At 35.3% G+C, this 23,716-nt stretch overlaps 1 protein-coding gene across 1 annotated transcript in view; it reads right to left on the bottom strand.

Moving 5' to 3' along the window:
* Positions 1–23,716, bottom strand: part of CTNNA3 (catenin alpha 3) — a 1,606,653-nt gene that overhangs the window by 1,165,131 nt on the left and 417,806 nt on the right. The window contains exon 7 of the mRNA XM_014587961.1: positions 8,917–9,120. Within this exon, the coding sequence (XP_014443447.1) occupies positions 8,917–9,120 (204 nt within the window). The remainder of the gene's footprint in view (positions 1–8,916; positions 9,121–23,716) is intronic.

Raw genomic sequence — 23,716 nt, 5'->3', positions numbered from 1 at the left:
TAGCATAAAAGCACAGACACAAACTTGTAGAAAGGAGTTCTGCAAAAGTGTCTCTTACCTAGTTTTTTGTTCTGTTTTTACACTGGATACTAGAATACTGACCCTGATTAGGTAAGGTTCACCCAATACTGATCTTTATTATAATGTTGCTAATAGTGCTTTATATGTGTTTTTACCCAGGAACTAAAGAATATGAAAGATTTATGGTGATCAACTAAATATATTCTTCATAATAGACTTCATCAACAATTTTCTCTACATATTTTACTTACCTGCATCAGTTTCGTATTCTTCCTTACAAAGTTGTTAATAGCTCTTAAGGACTACAGCTAAAGAGATTGTCTAATTGATCCTCTGCCTTCTAGGCTTTTCCTTACATTTGGTGTTATGGTGGTTCAGATCCTTTCTGTTTTTCTCAATGTAAGTTATTTTCTATCAAATTCTGTAGTATTTTTATGATCTACTGTTGTGTAAGAAGATATCTGAAAACCTACCGGTTAAAAGCAACAACTTTGTGTGTGTTTTTTCTCTTAGTTGTAAGAACGTTTTGTTCCTTTTCAATATGCTAGCATAAATTGCTTACTTTACTGGTTAACCCTAGGAATAACAGCATGATAACTAACTCTAGATATACTATATCTATTCTTTTTTCTTTTGTTACCTTTTTTAACACTAGCATTTTTAAAGATATAGAAGCATAGAGGTAATCAGGCATTAAAAAATCTTCTTATGCAAAAGGCATTTCTGCGTAGAAGTATATTGTCTAATACAGTAGCCACTAGCTACTCATGGCTATTGAACACTTGAGAGGTGACTTGTCCACATGTACTATAAATGTCAAGTATACACAGAATATAAAAAACTTAGTACTAAAAAGGAATGTAAACCAGCTACTGCTGTGATATGATAAACAAGTTTAAGAATATAAAAATGTAAAGCATCTAGTATGGTATACCTAAGCAGGTAATGATGATTTTAATATGTAGTCCATAAAAAAAAAGAAATAAAGGGAAAAAACAGGCCTGGAAACTGCTTTTATACTTTTAGAATTTTAATTCTAACCCACCCTCTAGTATTCAAATAGTCATATATAGATGCTCCCAACTGCTTCACCATATCATCATGAAAATTAAGAGAAATTAAACAAGACTGAAATTATTTCCAAAATGGATTGTCAAGAAAGGAATAGAGATCCTATACAGAAGGAAAATCTCATAATATCTCCTTGTAAACTTTATGGACTCCTTAGAATTCCCTGAGACAGGAAGTACATTAAATTGAAGACATAAAATAGGTTCCTAAATAACAGAAGCCACTGTTTACTTACTCAACAAATATGTAATGAGAAACGCAATGCACCTTCTATCTTTTTTTTTTTTTTAGATTTTTGCCATAGGGTGTGTGAGCTCACCTGAGAGAGAGGGAGAGAGAAAGAAAGGAAAAGTGAAACCACCTCCCAGGGGAAGGCCACGCTGCAATCCTGTATCCACCATTCTACTTTCAGGATTTCAAGCACATTCACGGCCTGGCATGAATTTCAATCTGCTGGGTCTGGGACTCAAACCGTGGTGGGTCATGTGGAATCCAGCATCTTTGCCACCATGCCACTGCCAGCCCTACAATGCATTTTCATGTAAGGAACCAAGAGAAGAAAATGGTGGGCAGAGAAGTCCAGAAATGAAAATTGGCACCTATATAAGGCACAAGTTTGACCTATTTACTCTAGCAGCCCTGGCTCTCACTCTGCTCCCTGATATAGTAAAGTATCATCCTAGTTTAAAGTTCACTAATAATTACATGCAATAATTTCATTCATTCTTTCATTTCAAAATATAATTCAGCTTTTTCTAAATGCTAGGAATTGTGTCTGGGGGCTTGGTATAAAACAGTAAATAAAAAATAAGAGAGATTTGCCTGTATAGAGCTTAAAGAGTGTGAGAGATGCTTACTATAATGAATTCCATGTGCAAATATTGACACTGATTCCACAGAAGAGATAAGACTGGTATTAGTATATGTGGTGACCACCCAAGAGATGCCCATATTTTGTTATAATTCCCAGAACCCATGAATATGTTACCTTATATGGTCAAAGGGACTTTGCAGATGTAATTAAGGTTAAGGGCCTGAAGATGAGACAATTGTCCTGGATGGGCCTCATTTAATCACAACTAGTCCTAAAAGCAAAGAACCTTTCCCAGGTGTGGTCAGAGAAGAGACACACACACACACACATTAGATAGATAGATAGATAGATAGATAGATAGATAGATAGATAGATAGATAGATAGATAGATAGAAACAGATCAGGGAAGTGCAACATTGCTGGCTTTGAAGATGACAGGAGAAAATTACAAACCAAGGAAGGAAGGTAATCTTTGCGAGACAAGGAAATGAATTCTTCCCTAGAGACTCCAGAAAATAATGCAGCTCCTTAAAATTTTGATGTTAACCCAGTAAGATCCTTATTAGACTTTTGATCTACAGAGCCACAAGATAATAATTTGCATGTTTTCTTTTTTAATTTGCCAGAAAGCACATACACTTGCCAAAGAGAAACAGTGCGAGGAAGAGGGAATAAGCATTCCCATGAGTCATGGTCATTCTTCAATCCCTTCTCTTCCATTTCTCCACTCTGTTGTGATTTGGGGCATGGACACATACACATCTAGCATGTTTTTCAAGCCTCCAAGTCAAGGACTTAAACTGAGCAGCTGGCCATATGAGATCCAAGCTCTCTTAACCACCAAGCCAAAGCTTAACCTTAATTTGTATGGTTTAAAACATTAAGTTTGTGGTAATTTGTTCAGCGGCAATAAAAAAGCAAATGACCTAAATAATAGGTCATTAGAAAATTCATGACGTATTTTTCTGTTAATCTAAGCAGAAATGCATCATGAATTTCCCAATGACTACACACACACACACACACACACACACACACACACACACACACACATATTGGGTTCTTGGAAAAGTCACGGCATACATATTTTTCTGTTAGTCTATGCAAAAACGTGTCATGACTTTCCTGACAACCCAATACATATATATGCATGTATAGTTTAAAATAATACAGGCAACTGATTGGCTATTAACTTATTCTATACATTATGAACTCAAGAACATTGGGATGAAGAAAGGGTGGGGTTCACATTGAAAAATCTATAATCCTTTGTAGCATCACAGTATGTGTACTATAAATTAAAATATGCCTTTTGGGTAATAACTCTGAAGGGAATGGGACAAAACCAAAATGTCAGGCTCATGTTTATTCAGGCCTTTAAAATTTCAATGGGCCTTGGGGCCAGCAGGTAACACAGTGGTTAAAGCTCTAGACTCTCAGATGGTGGGCCATGGTTTGAGTCCTATACCTGAGGCTTGAAAATCATGCCAGGTATATATGCATGCATGCTGAAAATCCCAAGAGGAGAGTGGAGGCAAGGGGCCTGCAATGGGTGATGTCTCATGTTCTTTTTCACTGTCTCTCTCTGCCTCTCTCTGACAAGCACACATACGAGACAGAAAAAACATTTAAAAAAAATTATAATAACCTTCAAATTTCAAAAACTTTTCTGAAGTGCTTTTCCTTCACTATTTTTATTTACTTATTTGCCAGAGGGCACATGTACACACTGGAGAGAGACAGAGAGACAGAGAGGGAGTGAGAAAACACACGTACCCCCCACGCCCGAAGAATAGTCATGAGACAATCCCTTCTCCTCCATTTCTCCCTCCTTTTGGGAGTTAGGGCACACATGTACACACAACTGACATGTTTTTCAAGCTGCTGGGTTCAGGACTAGATCCACTCTGTCAACCATGAGGGATCCAGCAGCTTTAACCACCACACCATAGGCTGGTCCCCTTTACAGATAGATAGGTAAATAGATAGATAGATAGATAGATAGATAGATAGATAGATAGATAGATAGATAGACAGACAGACAGATAGATAGATATTTATTTGCTTATGTATATATTTTAAAAGAGAATATATATTAGGACAAATATGCATAATGATAATGTTAAGTAGTTATCTGTTTTGTCTATTACTGACCCATCTTTTCTCATTTCATACTAATTTCTTCCTGATGTAACAAGACCTTGAAATGAGTAAATATGGAGATTTAAAAGAAAAATGAATGATTGAGACTTGTTTGGTTAAGTATTTAGAGTCAAACTGGTCAGGCAGTCATGTGGACTCTTGAGACACACTAAGTTCATTCATTTCCCCACTACTGAACCACTCTGGAAAATTTGCAAAATTTGAATCAAGCCTTGAAGTCAGATTAACTAAAAGACTGGCAGATTTTGAAGAGTATTAATATTAATCATACTTTGGGACCAGCAGATGTCATAATGGTTATGTCACTGGACTCTCACATAGTCAACCATGGTTTGAATCTGGGACCCAGCAGCTTGAAACTCAAGCTGAGCACATGTGTGTGCACCCAAGATCCTGAGAGAAGAATGGAGAAGGCATTGTAGCATGATCATTCTCCCTGGGTGGGTGTGATTTCTTGCTTTTTTTTTTTTTTTTTTTTTTTTTTTCTTTAGGGGGGAAGAAGAGTGGCCACACTGCAATCCCTTTTCCTTCATTCTCCCCTCAGGATCTTGGGCACACACGCACACGTGCCTGGCGTGAGTTTAAGCCATTGGGTCCAGGACTCAAACCACGGTCGAATACATGGGAGTCCAGTGACATCGCCATTATGCTAACTACTGATTTCTTGCTTTCTATCTCTCTGTCTCTCTTTGTCTCTCTGGTGAGCACATGTGCCCTATAGCAAAAAATATCTCTTAAAAAATATATTAATCATACTTTAAGTTTTTGTGGTTATTTTTATTGTGTCTGAATTGTCATCCAGCATTTACTCTATCAACATAGCTCAATTGCAAATGCTACTGATTGAGCTGAAAAATAAACTGGACCCACCAAAAGAGACATATGTCATGCCTTATACTACCAAGTTGAGGATTTAAGTTCCAGAGCCGTCCCAGAGTCTTTGAGAAAGCTCTAAGCAATATTTGAGTTTAGCTAGTTCCAGGAAAGAACATTTCTTTTCATAAAACTGATGAAACAGCTATATAGAAGCATCATCTTTGATATAAATCTGGAGTAAAAATAAACCTGCGGATGAGTTCTGATAATACACTGCACAGTTCCAGATTGGTTCCTGCTGCTTAATTCCAATATTCATTAGCTCAGTCAGATTTGATCAGGCCTAAAATTCTGCCTGTTTATATAAAAAGAGACTATTATACGGTTATTGGAGTGCTTTTCTTATATTACTATACATTCTTTTAAAAATTATTAATAGACTGTACTTATCAATATATCTCTTCACTCTCTTAGAGTTCGTTATCTAATGGGATAGGCAGACAAACACAGGAATTCCAACAGAAATGAGAACTATGAAGGGGGTAGTACTATAAGGGAGAGGTACTTCAGGGGTGTTTATATTCCTTTATCAGAAGGGGAGAAGAGAGAAAACAGGGATTGGAGGAAGAAAACAGCCTCTGTCGAGTATGAATAGTATTACACACAATTTAATAAATTAAGCAACTGAGAAATACTTGAGTTTTTACAACTAAAGCTACTCAAAAACGTTAAATTGTGATAATTATCTAAACAAGCTTGAAAAAAAACTACTTAGCTTTTCTCTGAATTATTTGGAAATTGAAAATAAATAAATAAGTCTCTCTACTTCTTCTAACACAGAACTTACCTTGTTTTAAAACACAAATACCTAACAAAAAATATAGCAACATAAATAAGCTTTATGCACTTAATAACATATTTTCAGTGGCTTACTTAGTATATTTCATACCTAGAGTGAATACTTTTAAAAACAACTCCCCACTCTCTATGACAAAATTATTTTTAAGTGATAATCAGTAATAATTATTATTTCCCTGAGATGTTCTTTAACTTTAAAGCAATTAATAATTTTCAAAAGGAAAGTAAATTATAGTTATTACTCAAATTTAATGAAATATTTCATATGTGAACTAATTTGCATTTACCTAAGAGAAATATTACCCCTGGCAGTTCACACTATTCCACTGTTATAATTTTTTATGCTCAAATAAAAACTCAGAGTGAACACAAAATAACAGAATTGAAGTAATTCAATTTCTGGTTCTTTATTTTTGAATCTTCTGTATTCATAAGGAATACAACATTTATTAAGTAATAATCCTAAAAGGAGCATCTTTAAAATAATTCAGATTATGTCTAATTTGAATCAGACATATTATTAGACCTCAATAATAACCATAGCAAGTGTTTAGTACCTGAAGAAACAAAAGAGTTTTGAAGAAAACATTAGTTTATCACTGAAATTGTTTAGAATTACTGGCACATGATAGAGTGAAAAGCAGACAGACTTTTAGTTCGTTCTACTATTATTTATAGACTTCTACAGACAATGCACTTTATTCTGATCTGTAGTCAGATGTGCTGTCTATTGCATCATGGGCCATACCCTAATGCAAGTTCTTAATGATTGCACCCAGGTCAAAGAGTCACCTTACCTTTGGCATGCGTAGTTTTTAACTCAAGGTTGAAGAAAGTCATAAAATCACCTGTGTTTTTCACCACATGAGTCCTGTGCTTGAGTCATAATGCTCTGCTCTCAGAGTCTTCAAATTCTTTACAATCTTACCTTTGAATCCGTGTGGTCCAGTGGAATGATGAAACACACATCTGGCCTCACATGCAGTCCTGCCTCTGGATGAATTCCGGGACAGGTTCTCAGCCATCTCCTCTCTCACCCACCTCTAACTACTCCCCTCCACTACTGGTGGTGCCTTGACGCACCTCGAGGGTGTCAGAATCATGAGTCTGGACCACAGATGCCAGTGAGGGTTTATACTCACCCTGTAAGTAGCCTAATGGTCTAGGAAGCCTAACATTAAATTGTTAATAAAAATAACCTTTCACAGTTCAAGAGAAATTGTAGAAGAAATGAAAAGCCTTTGTTTCCTTTGGGGTTTTTTTTCGTTTTTCTTTTTGGAGAGGTTTTTTTTTTTTTTTTTTTTTTTTTTTGCTATAGGGTGCGTGCACTCACCAGGCAGACAGAGAGAGACAGGGAGACAGAAAGCGAGAAATCACCCTCCAGGGGGGATGGCCACGCTGCAATCCCTTCTTCTCCATTCTCCCCTTGGGATCTTGGGCACGCACGCACACGCACCCGGCGTGAGTTTAAGCCACTGGGTCCAGGACGCGAACCGCAGTCGACTCTGTGGGAGTCCAGCGACATAGCCATTACGCTAACTGCTGGTCCCTCCTCCACATTCTGAACAAGAAGCCTCACAATCTTATTTTACTTTAGATCCCACAAATTATGTAGCTATCCCTATCACATATGTGAGAGAGTGTGCACCTGTGTATATGTTTATGCTTGTATCTATAAAGAGTAGTTGTATTTTAAATAAGTCAAATTTGTCTATAACTGCATCATTTATAGACAAAATAACACATATGTAACTTTACCACGTTTTATCATTAAACATGAGAAAAATAATTTTAATAGTTTACAAATCCTGGGAGAAGTCATTCCAATGTAATATTATCTTCTGAGTTTCTAGTGACTAATGAATTACTTTGAAAATCTTTAGCTAAGAATATCTTCTATGCTAAAAGTGGGGATATTCTAGTTTCAGACATTCCATCAGGACATGATATTACTAATATATGTTCTTTTTATGAACAAAATCTGTTTTACAACTTTGATTTCTTGACAGGCAAGAGATTTTTGGTCAGGAGCCAAAGTCATCAAATATTAAGAGTATTGAGATATATCAAATGTGCTGAAAGGTTCTCAAAAATCTCACTAATTTTAGCACATTTCAACTACTTACATAAAGTACTTATACTGAACAATCTTCAATTTCATACTCAAAAAGTAATATGCATTTTAACTAATAAATCTCAAAACATATCTTTAATTATTCCACTTATAATGAAACATTTTTAACTAATAATTCTCTAAATATATCTTTAATTATTCCACTTATAATGAAACAGATGAGCAAAATATTTCGATGATAACTCTTTCATTTTGTTTGGCTCTATTATTTCAGAAGACCTCATATTATATAATTGACAATATCTTCATAAATGGCACCAGGATTTGAAGGGAACCAAAGTCACAAACACTCCATAGATGCAGGTATACAATGGTACTTCAAAAAGTTTGTGGAAAAATGAAATTAAAGTACAAGTATATTTTGGTCCAAAAAACTTTGAAATCTATTCATAGTATTTTTCATACTAATTGTCCCATATACATGTGGGTTCTTCAACAAATTAATATATAATGAAACAAAAAGAACTTGAAACAAATATTTCTGCCTTCTATTTAGACAGCATTTTCAGTATTTCTGAGCAATAGCTAAAAATGCAAAAAATATCTGTGACACTCACATTTGAAAAAGGTAAAAAGCTGTTTAAATTGCATGGTTTCTTTATAACTTTAAGTTATGGCTCATGATACCTGCAGCACTGACTAATCTGTACTATCTCAATTCTAACTTTCAATGCTCTTTCTTATTCACCAACTAATCCTGAGCAAATTGTCCCTCTGTTTACCTTCTTTTCATCCCTTCAATTGATGTACAAATCTAGCTTCCTTTCTCCTATTCCGACTTCCTTCTTTAACTAATATTTAGCTACTTCCACAGACAAAAGTCATGTATAAATACACCTCTGGTTCTGATTTCATTCCTAGAAACTCCCAGCTTGTTGTATCCTATGAACAACCAAGCAGAACCCACTCAGAAAGCCAACCCATGTAAAACAATGTATTTGTAATTTGTCATACTATGCACACAAAAAATATGTCAGCATATACTCAAAGAACAAGAGAGGTAGAGGAATAAGGTAGGGAGGGCAAACCAGTCACTTACGTTGTTCATGTACTCTGAAAGCAGGTCCTGAAGAGCCTGGCGAATGGCATTGCATTCTGCAATAATCCGCTCCCGGTGGAAGTCCCTTGTGCATGAAGAGTCTGCCAGCAGAGCAGCTCCACTGATAATGGCTTCCAGACGTTTCTCTAGTGATGGTCTTATGTCCTCCTCAGTCACCGTGAGTGGATTCAGGACAATTAAACTCTAAGAGAAAAACATATTTGGATGGTTAGAACTCTACAGCATTCCATTTCATAAAAAATTAGTCTTTCATTTTCACATTGAGAATTCAGATGTGATAATAAAGAGAATTGTATTTTTACTGCCTTGATCAATTCATACATAATGCTACACAGTGACAATTACTCAGATGAATGATGAAAGTGTTGCAATTATAAGAATTGGTTCTACTTTCGGATAGACCTAGATTCAAATCTCCTAGTCTCAAATCTGAGTGCCTTTCCCATTCACCAAAGTATCTTATATGCTCTGAGCCTCACTTTCCTGATCTGTAAAATGGCAATATTAATGTGGCCTTCGCCAGGAAACTGTTGTAAGAAACATAAATGCTCAATACAATGGCACATTTTAACTTATTTACTATAGTAACTTTTATAAACTGCACTATTTACACAATATTTTCACATATATCACTTCATTCTGACAACACTATGAGGAGATGAGCAGCAAAGATATTATTAACCACACATTTCAGTTGATGATGAGTGAGGCTGACAAACTGTCCTACTCAAGGTCATGGGGTGACCAGAACTGAAAATCCTTAATTCAATATTAGTTTCATTATGCCTCATTGTAAATCATAAACTCTGATTAACTTTAACACTAAAATATCAAGGAAAGTTTTTATATTAATTATTTATTTAAAAACTAAAACTCCAGGGGGACCAGCAGTTAGCATAATGGCTATGTCGCTGGACTCCCACGTAGTCGACCGCAGTTCGAGTCCTGGACCCACTGGCTTAAACTCACACCGGGCGCGTGTGTGTGCGTGCCCAAGATCCCGAGAGGAGAATGGAGGAGAAGGGATTGTGGCATGGCCATCCCCCCTGGGGGTGATTTCACGCTTTCTGTCTCTCTGTCTCTCTCTCTCTGGCGAGCGCGCACACCCTATAGCATAAACCTCTCCAAAAAAAGAAAAAAAAAAGTAAAACTCCAGGCGAAAAGGTAGCATGATGGTTAAGGCAGTGGGATTCAGAGGCAACTATGGTTCAAGTCCCAGACCCAGACTTGAAAATCATGTTGGGCATGTGTGTGTGCATGCCCAAAATCCTGAGAGAAAAATGGAGGCGGTGAGACGACAGCATCATGGTTATCCTCCCATGATTTCTTTTTTTATTTTTCTCCCTCCTTTTCTAGCAAATGCAAGCACCCTATAGCATTTTTTTTTCTTTTTCTTTTTTAGGTATTTACCATAGGACTCATGTGCTTGCCAGAGACACAGTCATGTATGTATGGGGGCAAGAGATATATGAGATATCTCTACTTTTCTCACAGTTTTGCTGTGACCCTAAAGCTACTCTAAAAAAGTGAAGTCTTAAAACATAATTTAAAGAAAAAGACACACAATAGGGTCTTCAAAAAGTTGATGGAAAATGTATATCATGAAAAAAACACAAGGATATCCTTTTTTGGTACCAAAATAAACTTGCACTTTAATTCCATTTTTTTCCATAAATTTTCTGAAGTCCTTGTATACAAACTTGAAGTACCAGGGCTCACACTCTATTTATTTCTCTTTTATCGTCTTGATTTGTTTTTTTCTTTTTAATAGCCATGGAGTGTGTACAATCACCAGAGACAGAAAGATGTAGAGAGAGGAGATGGAGAAAGTACCTCCCAGTTTGATAAGGTCACATCAATATTCCTTGTCCTCTAGTCTTCCATTCTGTCAGAATTTGGGGCACTCATGCATACATGTTTTTCAAGTTCTAAGGGCTGGGATTCAAACCACTGTCAGCCATCTGGGACCAACTCCCTTAACCACTAGGCTACAGTGCTGGACCCAGGGCTCTCTTTTTTAGTGAAACTTCAGATTCAAAACAACTGATTGTGAATCTTGGCCCTCCACTCAGCGTGTGAAAGTAAGGTAAACTGCCTAAATCTTCATTTCATTCCTGTAAAATGGGAAAATAAAACCTATGCCTACCACATAGAACTTTAATTAGCTTTATAACATTTTTTATTAGGTCATCGGGAAAGTCATAAAATATTTTTTAATGTTTTTCTATGCAAGAAAGTGTCATGGCTTTCCTGACAACCCCTAATATATGGTGGAGTAGGCCCCACCTCAGAATTATCCTTGCTAATATCACTTTTTTCCTTTACATGCACTGCTATCTATAAGTGAAGCCACAGACTACCATGAAGAAAGCTACATATCCTAAAACAGAACACTCTAATAAACCACACAAATATGTATTAGATAGTCATTCATTCTACAAATATATATATTAATCATCCAGTATATCTTGGATTCTGAATAAGGCTTTAACCATGCTTTACAAGGACACCTAGAAAGTATAAAAAAATCTTAAGCAAGCTAAAGCACAAAATCAATATGAATGAAAAAAGTTTTCTGTATTTTAATAAACATGATGTAATAAGCACTATTCATCATTCACACACTCTACATTCTATGATAGGATTGATCTGATTTACACTCAGAACACTAAAAAAACTTACACCTATTCTCCAAAGTGAAATTGGCTATCAAAAGAGAGTCAGCTATGATTATAATCAAGTACCAACATTCTTCACAAAAACAAATGCAATGCTTCACGTTGGAAGCAGCAGAAATAATAACCATACAGCATAAATAATGTTTCTAGAGCAACTATATTCTCAATCTTCAGAGTGGTGATAGACGTGAAACAATATTTCTTATGATTACCAATAGAAAATACTATTTAGAAAACTTACAAGACTTCTTTTTCAGTATAACCTTTATTTTAATGCACTTACACTTATATAATCTAAAGAATGGAAGCTTTAGATTAAAAAAAATGTAAAAAAAGAAAAATCCAGCAAAATGTGAGCAATAAACCATAAATTAGAAATATTAACATAAGGCCAGCAGGTTAGGTATGGTTTAAAAACTTCTACATGGCCAACCATGGTTTGAGTTGCAGACCTGGTGACTTGAAAATCACACCAGGTGTGTGTGCATGCACACTTAAGATACCAAAAGGAAAGTGGAGAAGAGGGGACTATGACATGGCCATATCCCTTGGGAGGCCAATTTCTCACTTTCCCTCTCACTGTCTCTCTCTGTCTTTGTTTGGTAAGGGCACATGCCTATGGCAAAAGCCTATAAAAGAAAAAGAAAAATGATAAACAGAAATTATTTATAGCACTTTGTTATATTTGTACAATTTACACACACAAATTTAACTGCATATTTAGCCATAGTAAGTCAAAATGTACATAATTTGCATTTTGTTATAAATTAATTGTATGAGAGAAATTATTTTAAAGATATGCAACATACTTAAAAAGTAAATTAGATAGCTACAGATTCTATTAATTTTTTTTAATGATGAGTTATATTATTTTAAAATCTCAAAGAGTACTGTGGTGGTGGTTACACAAAACACTAATAACATTTTCATTTATCCAATTTATTTCACCTAGATAGTAACCACTTCTCAGAATATTTCTGTCAGAGTTCAGCAACCCAGTGTAGCCACAATACCATATAACACATTCTTTCTACTATTATCTGATTATATCAATTATAAATTAACTTTAAAAGATTCTCTTATTTTCAAAACTTCTATATAAAAGGAGAGTAACATAATACTCAAGAAGCTGTTAATTTCATTGTGATATTGAAAATGATATTAAATGAATCTTAGTGCACTTTCTTGCCATAATATTACCAAAACTATATTTTAATCAAGGAGTAAATTACTCTTTGTCAGTGATTATTTCTTGGAAATATGTATGTATGGGTTTGGTTTATCTCTACACATAGTCAATTTATAAAACATGCAAAAAATCCTAAAAATACATAAGCAATGGTGATTAGCTTATTCAATCTACAATGAAATAAGAGAAAAATACAAAGAAATTTCATACCCAACTGTCACTAAAAATGTAGCATAGGGCCCTTAGCCCCAGACCCAGAGCAGAGTGGCAGTCAGTGAGAAAACTGAGGTTGTAGATCACCTTGGGAAATCCCAGCCATTCCAGGTGCCCAGATTCTCCTGCTTCTGCCTCCCTACTCTGCCATAAGTCCTGGATCATGCAAAAAGCAGCAGTCAATGAGAAAACTGAAGCAGGAGAACCCTTTAGACCTCTAGCTGCCTCTTGCCTACTCAGAAATACTTTCAGACTTTATAGTTTCTAAAGTGTGTGGCACATACTGCGTGACCCCTACTTTATTTTGCAGTTGCAACCCTGCAGCTTAGCCCCAGGGGCACCTGTTCTCACGAAAATAGGAGGCCTTGGAATATCCAATTCCAGTGCAATGGTGCAAGTTGCACAGTAAGCATCAGGGAGAGGAGCCCCAGAGATATTGCAGCTCACCTCCTCCTGCATGCCTTTGAACTCTCATAATTAACTCTAAGAAATTAGAAAGAAATCTATAATTTATCAGAAGAACAGAAACCAATGCAGAGGTACAAGAAATATGAGAAACCAAGAAAATGTCTCTCCCCCAAGGGAAAAGAACAATTTCTCTTTATCCACAGACAGTATAATAGAACTTGTGGAAATGACAGATAAACAATTCAGAATATTCATAGTGATAAAACTAAATGAGATGAAAGAAAAGAGAAAACAAACTCCAGATGAGGAAGTCTTCCCACAATTTGAAAGAAGAAATACACATAGAAAAAAGAATAAAAAAGAACTGTTAAAGATGAAGGCTGTAGTACAGGAAATCAAAACCTCCCTTGAAAGTATTAAAAGCAGATTAGATCATGCAGATCAGATATAGAAGACAAAACCTCTGATCTAGAAAAAAATCATCCAAAAGAATGAAAAAAAAATTAAAAGAAACACAAAAATTAGGATAACATACAAGAAATACTATATATTATCAAATGCCCAAACATTCTAATAATCAGTATCCCAGTAGGTGAAGAAACTAATAAGGGCCTTGATAATCTATTCCATGAAATCCTGGAAGGAAAGGTTTCACACTTAGAGAAACATTCAAGCATCCAGACCCAAAAAATACAAAATAGAATTAACCCAAGAAGATCCTCTCCACAGCACATTATAGCCAGATTGACCAAAGTCACAAAGACAAGATACTAAAATTGTCAAGAGAGAAATACCAAGTTACTTACAAAGGTTATCCAATCAGGCTAACATCAGAACTCTCACTGGAAACAATGCAAGCAAAGAAAGAATGGACAGATATATTCAAAGAGTTAAAAAAAAAATTATTTCAACCAAGATTACTATGCCCAGCAAGATTATCCTTCAAATGGGAAGAAAAGATAAAAACATTCTCGGGTAAACAAAACCTAAAAGAATTTACCAACACCAAACCAGCCCTTCAAGAGGTTCTGAAGGGAGTGCTTTACCAGGAAAACTTAAAAGAGACAGACAAAAATAAGAGAATAAAAAATACCAAGAAAATGGCTAACTTAATCGTAGAGACAAATCTGGAAATATCAATAATAATGTTGAATGTTTATAGATCAAATTCTACAATTAAGAGACACAGATTGGCTAGATGAATTTTTTTAAAAAAATACAAAAACTTTCTATCTATTACCTATAAGAAATTCACCTCATGGATAAAGACATACATAAAAGTGAAAGGCTAGAGAAAGTATTCCATGCAAACGAAAGCCAAAAAAAGGCTTGAGTCACAATACTGATTTCGGACAACAGGCTTTCACACAAAATAGGTTTTAAGACAAAAACTGTAAGAAGAGACAAAGAAAGGCACTATATAGTAGTAAAAGGAAAAATTCATTAAGATATAACACTTATAAATATCTATGCACCTAACTCAGGTTCACCCAAATACGTGAAGGAAGAATGCAAGATTTGAAGGGAGAGATAAGACTTCAACTCACTAATTGTTGGAGATCTCAATACCCCATTAAGTCCTTTGGACAGATTTTATAGACAAAAAAATAAATAAGCAAAGACATGCAGGATCTAAACAATACCATACATCAAATGGACTTACAAAGGGCTAGAACGTTCTGCTCAGTAACCACAATATATACATTTTTCTCACCCCTGCATAGAACATAATTGGGCATCTTCTCCGCCCATGGTGAAATTAAACTTGATAGTAATTTCATAAAAAAAAAATAAAAAAAAAACCCTTGGGACCAGCAGTTGGCATAATGGCCATGTCACTAGACTCCCAAGTAGTTGACCATAGTTTGAGTCCTGGACGCAGTGACTTAAACTCATGCTATGTACGTGTGTGTGCAGGCCCAAGATCTCGAGAGGAGAATGGAGGAGAAAAGATTGTGGCATGACCATCCCCCCGGGGGGGTGATTTCTTGTTTTCTTACTGGTGAGCATGCATGGCCCATAGCAAAAACCCCTAAAAAAAATAAATAAATAAAACCTCGAAAATACACAAACATATGGGAACTAAGCAACCTTCTCCTGAATGACTTCACAACTACTGAAGAAATTAAGACAAATAAAAAAGTTCATTGTAACCAAAGAAAATGAGTTCATGAATTTCCATAATCTATGGGACACAGAAAAAGCAGTCATAAGAGGGAAATTCATAGCAAATAGTGCACATGACATGGAAATGTGGCAAAGGGACAACCTAACAACACACCTCAGAGATTGGAAAAACAATAAAAAAATCCAAGAATTCAAGGAGAAAAGAAATAATAAAGATTCAAGCAGAAATAAATGAAGTAGAAAAATAAATGAATTATACAGAAAATAAATGAATCCAAAAGCTGGTTCTTTGAAAAGATAAACAAAATTGACACACCATTAGCTTGACTAATTAAGAAGAGAGAAAGAAACCAGATAAATCAAATGTGCAATGCAACAGGCAATATAACACCAGATATAACAGAAATACAAAACATTATTAGTAGATACTATGAGTGACTACACACCAACATATAAGAAAACCTGGGGGACAAATTTCCTAGACACATATAATCTACCAAGATTGAATCAGGAAGACATAGAAACCCTGAATAGACCTATAAAAAGGAATGAGATTGAATAAATAACCTTCCTACAAAGAAAATCCCAGATACTGATGGCTTCATTCACAGATTTTACAAAACTTTTAAAGGAGAGTTAACTCGCATTCTACTCAAATTATTTCTAATTTGAAATATTCAAAAAGAAAGAACCCTCCCAAATTATTTTATGACGCCTCCATCACCCTCATACCCACAACAGATAAGAACATGACAAGAAAGGAAAACTACAGACCAGTATCTCTGATGAGTATAGATGAAAAAATTCTCAACAAGATACTAGTAAATTGTATCCAACAACATATAAAAAAGATTATACATCATGATCAGGTGAACTTTATTCCAGGGATACAAGAGTGATTCAACATATGCAAAATTATAAACATAATACACTATATTAACAGAAAGGTAGATAAAAACCTTACGATCATACCAATTGATGCAGAAAAAGCATTCAGCAAAATACAATATATCTTCATGATTAAGACCTTCAGCAATATTGGCATAGAAGGGTCATTTCTCAACACAATAAGAGCCACATATGAAAAACCCATAGCTAACATCATACTGAATGGGGAAAAGCTAAAAGCTTTTCCACTAAAAACTGGTATGAGACAAGGATGCCCACTTTTTTCACTCCTTTTCAATATGTACTGGAAGTTCTAGCCAATGCAATCAGAAAAGAGAATAAAGTAAAAGGTCCAAACAGGGAAAAAAGAGGAGAAATTATCTCTATTTGCAGATGGCATGATTATATACAGCGAAGGCCCAAACATATCCACCAAAAAACTCCTGGAAGTAATAAATGAATATAGTAAAGTGGCAGGATACAAAAATCAACATACAAAAATCTATAGCATTTTTATAGACAAACAACAAGTAGACTGAGGTAGAACTGAAGAAAGTAATCCCATTTACCATAACCACTGAAAGTATAAGATACCTAAGAATAAATCTAACCAAATAAGTGAAGGACCTCTACAAAGAAAACTATTAAAATCTAAAAAAATAAATTGAAAATTACACAAAAAAGTGGGAGGACATCCATGTTCCTGGATTGGAAAAATTAATATAATCAAAGTAGCATTTCTGCTCAAATTAATCTACATATTTTATACGATTACAATCAAATTACCAGAGACATGATTCACAGATCTAAAAAATACATAGAATTTTTGTAATCATAAAAGACTCCATATTCTTAAAGCATTACTGTGCAAGAAGAGTGGAATAGGAGCCATTTTACTCCCTGTCCCCAAATATAATACAAAGCTATGATAATCAAAACAGCATGGTATTGGCACAAAAACAGACATGTGGTCCAAAAGGACAGAAGAGAGACCCCAGAAATAAACCCCAATATATACAGCCAACTGATCTTTGGCAAAGGACACCAGTCAATCCAGCAGGGAAAAGAAAACTTCTTTAGCAAATGGTGTTGGAAAAACTGGGTATCCACCAGCAGAAGGATGAATCTGGACTCCTATCTCTCATCATTAACAAAAATCCACTCAAAGTGGATCAAAGATCTAAACCTAAGACCTCAAACTATAAAACTACTGTGGAAAACACTGGGGGGAAATTGTGGGACACACTGGAGCAGGCAAAGTCTTCTTAAATATGGTCCATAAAGCACAGGCAATAATCTCAAAAATATACAAGTGGGATGACATCAGATTAAGAAATTTTTGCATAGCAAAAGACACAGTAATTAGTGTAAATAAGCAACTCTTCAAATGGGAGAATATTTTTGTAAACTATGCCTCAAATTTTTGCATAGCAAAAGACACAGTAATTAGTGTAAATAAGCAACTCTTCAAATGGGAGAATATTTTTGTAAACTATGCCTCAGATAAGGGGCTGATAAACAGAATACACAGGGAACTCAAGCAGCTTACCCCCCCAAAATATCAACCCCATTAAAAGTTGGAAAAATGAATTAAACAACTCTCTAAGGAAGACATACAAATAGCCAAAAAGCACATGAAAAAATGCTCAAAATCCCTCATCATAAGGGAGATTCAGATCAAAACCACAATGAGATACCACCTAACCCCAGTTAGAATGGCTAAGATTAAAAAATAATAAATAAATGATAAGTGCTGGCAGGGCTGTGGTGAAAGGGGAACTCTCAAACACTGTTAAGGGAATGTAAATTGGTCTAGACACTGCGGAGAACAATATGGAGGTCCCTCAAATATCTACAACTAGAACTAACATATGATTCAGCAATTCTACTCCTGGGTATCTACCCAAAGGCAGGAGAATGCTCAGTTGGAAAAATGGGATTGCATAATTACTCACAATTGCTAAGACATGGAACCAATCTAAATGTCCATAAACAGATAAATGGATTGAAAAAGTGTGGCACATATACTCTGTGGAATACTACTCAGCCATAAAAAACAAACAAACAAATAAACACAAAACAATCCCCACAAACAAACAAACAAACAAAAACTAAAAAAATCCCTGGCATTTAATAAAGTAGACAAATATGGAAAATTTACTGCTAAGTGAAGCAAGCCAGGCTATAAAAGAGACATTGTATGTCTCCACTTAATATATACTGACTGTCTGCACTCTATCATGGAAATTGAAAGATTAGAATATATAGAATTGTGGAAAATGTCTACAGATATAGGAGATAGTGTGCAAAGAGGGTGGGAAAAGGGGGAGAGTGTGAGGAAAGGAATCAGGAAGAAAAATAGAGAGGCAAAACATTTATGGGACACAGAAATGGATAATTATCTGTTGATGATAACACGTACAGTATCTTTAACTGGACTGGTGTGAAGTGTATTCATGTTGAGTAAATTCACTGTACAAGCTAAATGACATATAGTATTGTATGTATAAAATAAAATAAAATAACAAGACCCTGCTTTTGACAGAAAGTGGATGAATATGGAAGATTTACTGCTGAGTGAAGCAAGCCAGGATATGAAGGAGAGACACTGTATGTCTCCACTTAATATATAACGACTGTCTGCACTTTTTAGCCAAAACTGAATGACTAAAGGACATAGAAACATAGAAAATGGCTATAGATACCAGATACAGTGTGGGAAGAGGGTGGGAAAAGGAGGAGAGTCTGAGAAAAGACATTAAGGAGAAAAATGGAGAGGCAAGACATTTGTGGGACAGAGAAAAGAGTTATTATCTGTTGATCATGGTGTGTATGGTATCCCCAACTGGACTGGTGAGAAATATATTCATGTTGGAACATTCACTTTACAAGCTAAGTGACATATGTAATTGAATGTATAAAATAAATTAAAATAAAATTTAAAAAATTAATTAAAATGAAAAATTTAAAAGTGTAGCATAAGTATGCCTCAATAGTTTTTAGTGTTAGTCCTTCCTAATTGATATAACATTGCCATGTATGTCCTACCTTATATGTCCATAAGTTTTACCATTTCCAAATCTAATTGAATACAAATCTGCACAATTCAAATGAATGTTGAATAGTTTCTGCTATTTCTAAGGTTTTATTCCAGTTGTTATGCCTGTGGGGTTCTCCCAGAGAGCAACTCATGACAAAGAAAGAAAGGAAAGGCACACAGGAGACAAATGGAAAAAATAAGTAATCCCATTTGTGCTCTATTTCTGTTTGATTCTACCTTCCATTTCTGCCTATAATTATATCCTTTGGGAGAAATAGCAGGTTAAGTACAAGCCCTGAATTCATGGGTATATCATGAGTAGTAGAGTATAGAAAAAGAGTAGCCATTGTGGCAAAGTAGTATCTAATAACTGTAAAACTCTCAGTCATGTCTGCCCTAGAATCCCTTGAAGAATGATGAATGTGAATATAACTGCTAGGTGGTGACAATTTCTAAATAACAGCATCCTTGAGATGTCCTTTTTGTGGTCCCATTTTCTAAAGCTCTGCTGTTTAAAGGTTGTGGGTATTCTGAATATTTTGAACTCAAAACCAACTAAAAAATTCTTTATATGAAAGGAGTGGATAATACGTCTTTTCCTGAATATATAGCTAAACATAAATTAACTCAAATATATAGCTAAACATAAATTAACTCAAATGTTTCTAAGTAATTTCTAAATTTTTTTCTAGTTAAGCTGAAGTCAAAGAAAAAACTGCTCTAGTCATCATGTTAGAATAATTCATATTAGGATATATTAGCCGGTAAGTGCCACAAAATCATCATTTTGGATGAAAGAGAAGAAAAGTGCTTGAGTTGTGCACAATGATGAAACCAATATGCTGCTGTATTTTATGGGATTTTTAAAGTATGTCAAGGCAATCTGATACTCGCCCAAAAATGTACAAAAATTCCTTCAGATCCAGAGTTCTTGTTTGAATTATCCTCTGCAATAGCACCAAACATGATTCCCCTTAAGCGTAGGTGGTTCCAAGGAGGCTCCTTAGTAAACTGTAGCCTGCTAACACTAGGCAAAAATTACTCCATCTTCAAATGCACTTATAATGTAGGCCAGGAAGAGTAGGTTTGCTTCATGCCAAAACTTCCACATTCCCCAGCTTAAGCCATCCATATTGTTTCATGATCCCAAAGTTGCCCAAGGTCATGTACCAGGTAAATAGCACTACCCATCCTATTGCCTATTCCTCATTAATCTTTCTGAAGCCCAAAAGGTCATGCATACAGTCTTTACTCACCTTTTCAATAACCACTATAACATAAACACCATACATATTACACCTTACCACAGATATTGTAAGGCCTATATTTACATTAGGAATCTTCAGACTTACGAATTTCTCAATATTAGAAAATATCAGTCGAAGCAGACTATTTTCACTGCACCCAGTATGATGTGTGTCAGTATGCATCTCATCCTGTTTTTTCATCAAGAGGTCTATTGACTTCAGCTGATGCTTTGTTTGTGGGTCACTAACCTGGCTATATCTCTTAATTATACTGTCTCATTCATCACAAGAGTTTCTACTCTGCCTCTAGCCTCCCCCCCTATCTGTAAGACTGAACCGACATTTGCATGGTTAAAAAATAGTAACACGAGGAGAAAATATGGTTAGACTTATCTAGGCATTGAAGAATCCATTATGCCTATTAGAGACAGCATGGTCTCCATATGAAACAAACAAGATTAATCTACCTCCAACAGTGCGACTACCTTTCTTCAAAACTCATGGATACTGGCAGGCTGCTTAACAAATATAACCTCCAGCAGTTGCATATTAGATCCACACATCTGCACAGTATATATTTGTGCAGGTTGCTTTTCCATCTGCAGGACATGACATATGCCAGTTGACTGGATTAGAGTAGAGTTGGAGAGGAGTCAGATGGAGTGTTGGCAGTCACATCATGTCTATTCATTGCTTTCCATTTTTTCCCTTTGCTCTGAGGCTTTTACTCTTTGCTCTTTTGGATTCTGCCTGCTAAATTATTCATTTAACTTCAAGAGGTCATCTGTGACTAATGAAGCTGAGATTTTGTGAACATATAACTTGCACTTAGTCCGAATTGCTTATATGTAATCAACCTAGATTAGCAGGCTTCACTTTAACTGCAGTTCAATCGTGCATTTCACATGTTAAAAGTAGAGTTGGTATCAGTGATGGACACTAAACAGAGCACAAGACAACCTGAAAGTAGCGAGGATTTATCCAGGAAGAGCTACAGTGCAAAGTGGAAATGTGGAGCTCCTGTTTCAAAATGTGTTCAGAATTTCAATATAGAAACTTCGGATAATTAAACCACACCTAAGACCCTGCTAACTGTGAGACCCTATGCAACTACACAGGTTACATGCCCATGAAGACAGCCCTGGATTTGCAGAACAAAATGTGAGAAATTTTTACCGTTTATTTTAAATGTTAAGCATGTTTTTTTTTATAAAAACTAATATGTTAATATTTTCCTCACAATAAAAAGTATCTTCATTGATAATTTTCTGTTTAAAATTTACATAAACTCTTTTTTGCCCCTCTTTTTACCTGGTCTCAGAAAACAAGCTTTGAAATTCTCATAACATATATATATATAGTTTAATTAGGTTAAAAATATAATCCCTGCCACATCTTGTCTTTCCAAATGAACCATAACACTAAAATGTGTAAATATAGCGCTTTTAAATTAAAGATACATGGCTGGATTTAGACAACCTTTATCTCTTAAACACCTGCCAGTAACAAAAGCCGTAGGTGCTAAACTCTAGGAATAGCATGACCACTGCACAATGTTCTCCATAATAAAACATTAATCCACATCCTGACAAGCAAAGCATGGTGGTATACTATGACCCACATCACTAAACAAATCTTATCAAACTGTGTCCTTAGAGCAAAGAACTCTAAGATTTATCACCCTCCATACTTTGTTGTGAATAAAAAACACATTTCTTCAGTTAAAGCTGGTATTCATATAAGTAAACACTACTAAAAATTATATTGCAGTAATTTTTTTCATTTTTAATTTACATTTAATCACATATATCTTTACATTGTACAACTTTGCTTTTTCAGCATGAATACCACACAAATCAGTCAAGACAAAGACATTATTATATACATTATCATCAGCAAACAGCTTTTCATTTTTTTTGTCAATTAAATGTACTTTTTTATTTCCCCTGTTTCTCTCTCTCTCTCCCTCCATTGCCCACCCCCATATTACCCCGAGCCTTACTATCTCTAGTGTCTACCACTGCCCTCCCTGCTACCATACCTTCCAAACTTTTCAGTCTCTGCTATGGAGTAAAGACAATTAGTATATATTGAGTGGGGACATGCACAGTCTGTCTTTCCTAGTCTGACTTGCTTCACTTAGTATTAAGTCTCCCATATTTGTCCACTTTGTATTAAATGTCAGCATCTCATTGGGTTTTTTTTGACTGAGTAGCATTCCATAGAGTATATACACCAAACTTTTTCCATCCAATCATCTATTTTTGACATTTGGTTGATTTCATGTCCTAACAATTGTAAATAATGCTGTGATAAACATGGATATGCAAGTGTTTTTTCCAGCTAAGGGTTTTTCTATCCTTTGGGTAAATACCTAAAGTGAAATTACTGGGTTGTATGATAGTCTTATTTGTAGGTTTCTGAGCAATCTCCACATTGTTCTTCAAAGTGGTTGTACTAATTTGCATTCCAACAGCAGCGTAGGAGAGTTCCTTTTTCATCACAGCCTTGCCAGCACTTATCATTATTTATTTTTTTAATTTTAGCCCTTCTGACTGGGGTTAAGTGGTATGTCATTGTGGTTTTGATTTGCATTTCCCTTATGATAAGAGATGTTGAGCATGTTTTCACATGCTTTTGGGCCATTCATATATCTTATTAGAATAACAGAATTATCTGTTCAGCTCATTTTCCTATCTTTTAATTGGATTGATTATTTTTTGTGGGTAAGCTGATAGAGTTCCCTATATATTCTGATTATCAGTCCCTTATCTGAGGTGAAGTTTGCAAGTATATTCTCCCACTCTGAGGACTGTCTTCTTACTCTACTTATTGTTTCTTTTGCTGTGCAGAAGCTTCTCAGCTTAACATAGTACCATTTTTCTATTTTGGGGACAATTGCCCATGTTTTGGATGTCTTCTTTAAGAAGTCTTTGCCTACTCCAAAGTCTCCAAGAGTTTTTCCTGTGTTTTCCACCAGTATTTTTGT

This window comes from Tupaia chinensis, unplaced genomic scaffold (genome assembly GCF_000334495.1).
Source record: "Tupaia chinensis unplaced genomic scaffold, TupChi_1.0 Scaffold000250_1, whole genome shotgun sequence".
NCBI classification, from domain to species: Eukaryota; Metazoa; Chordata; class Mammalia; order Scandentia; family Tupaiidae; genus Tupaia; species Tupaia belangeri.
This window is presented reverse-complemented; position numbering and strand designations above follow the sequence as displayed.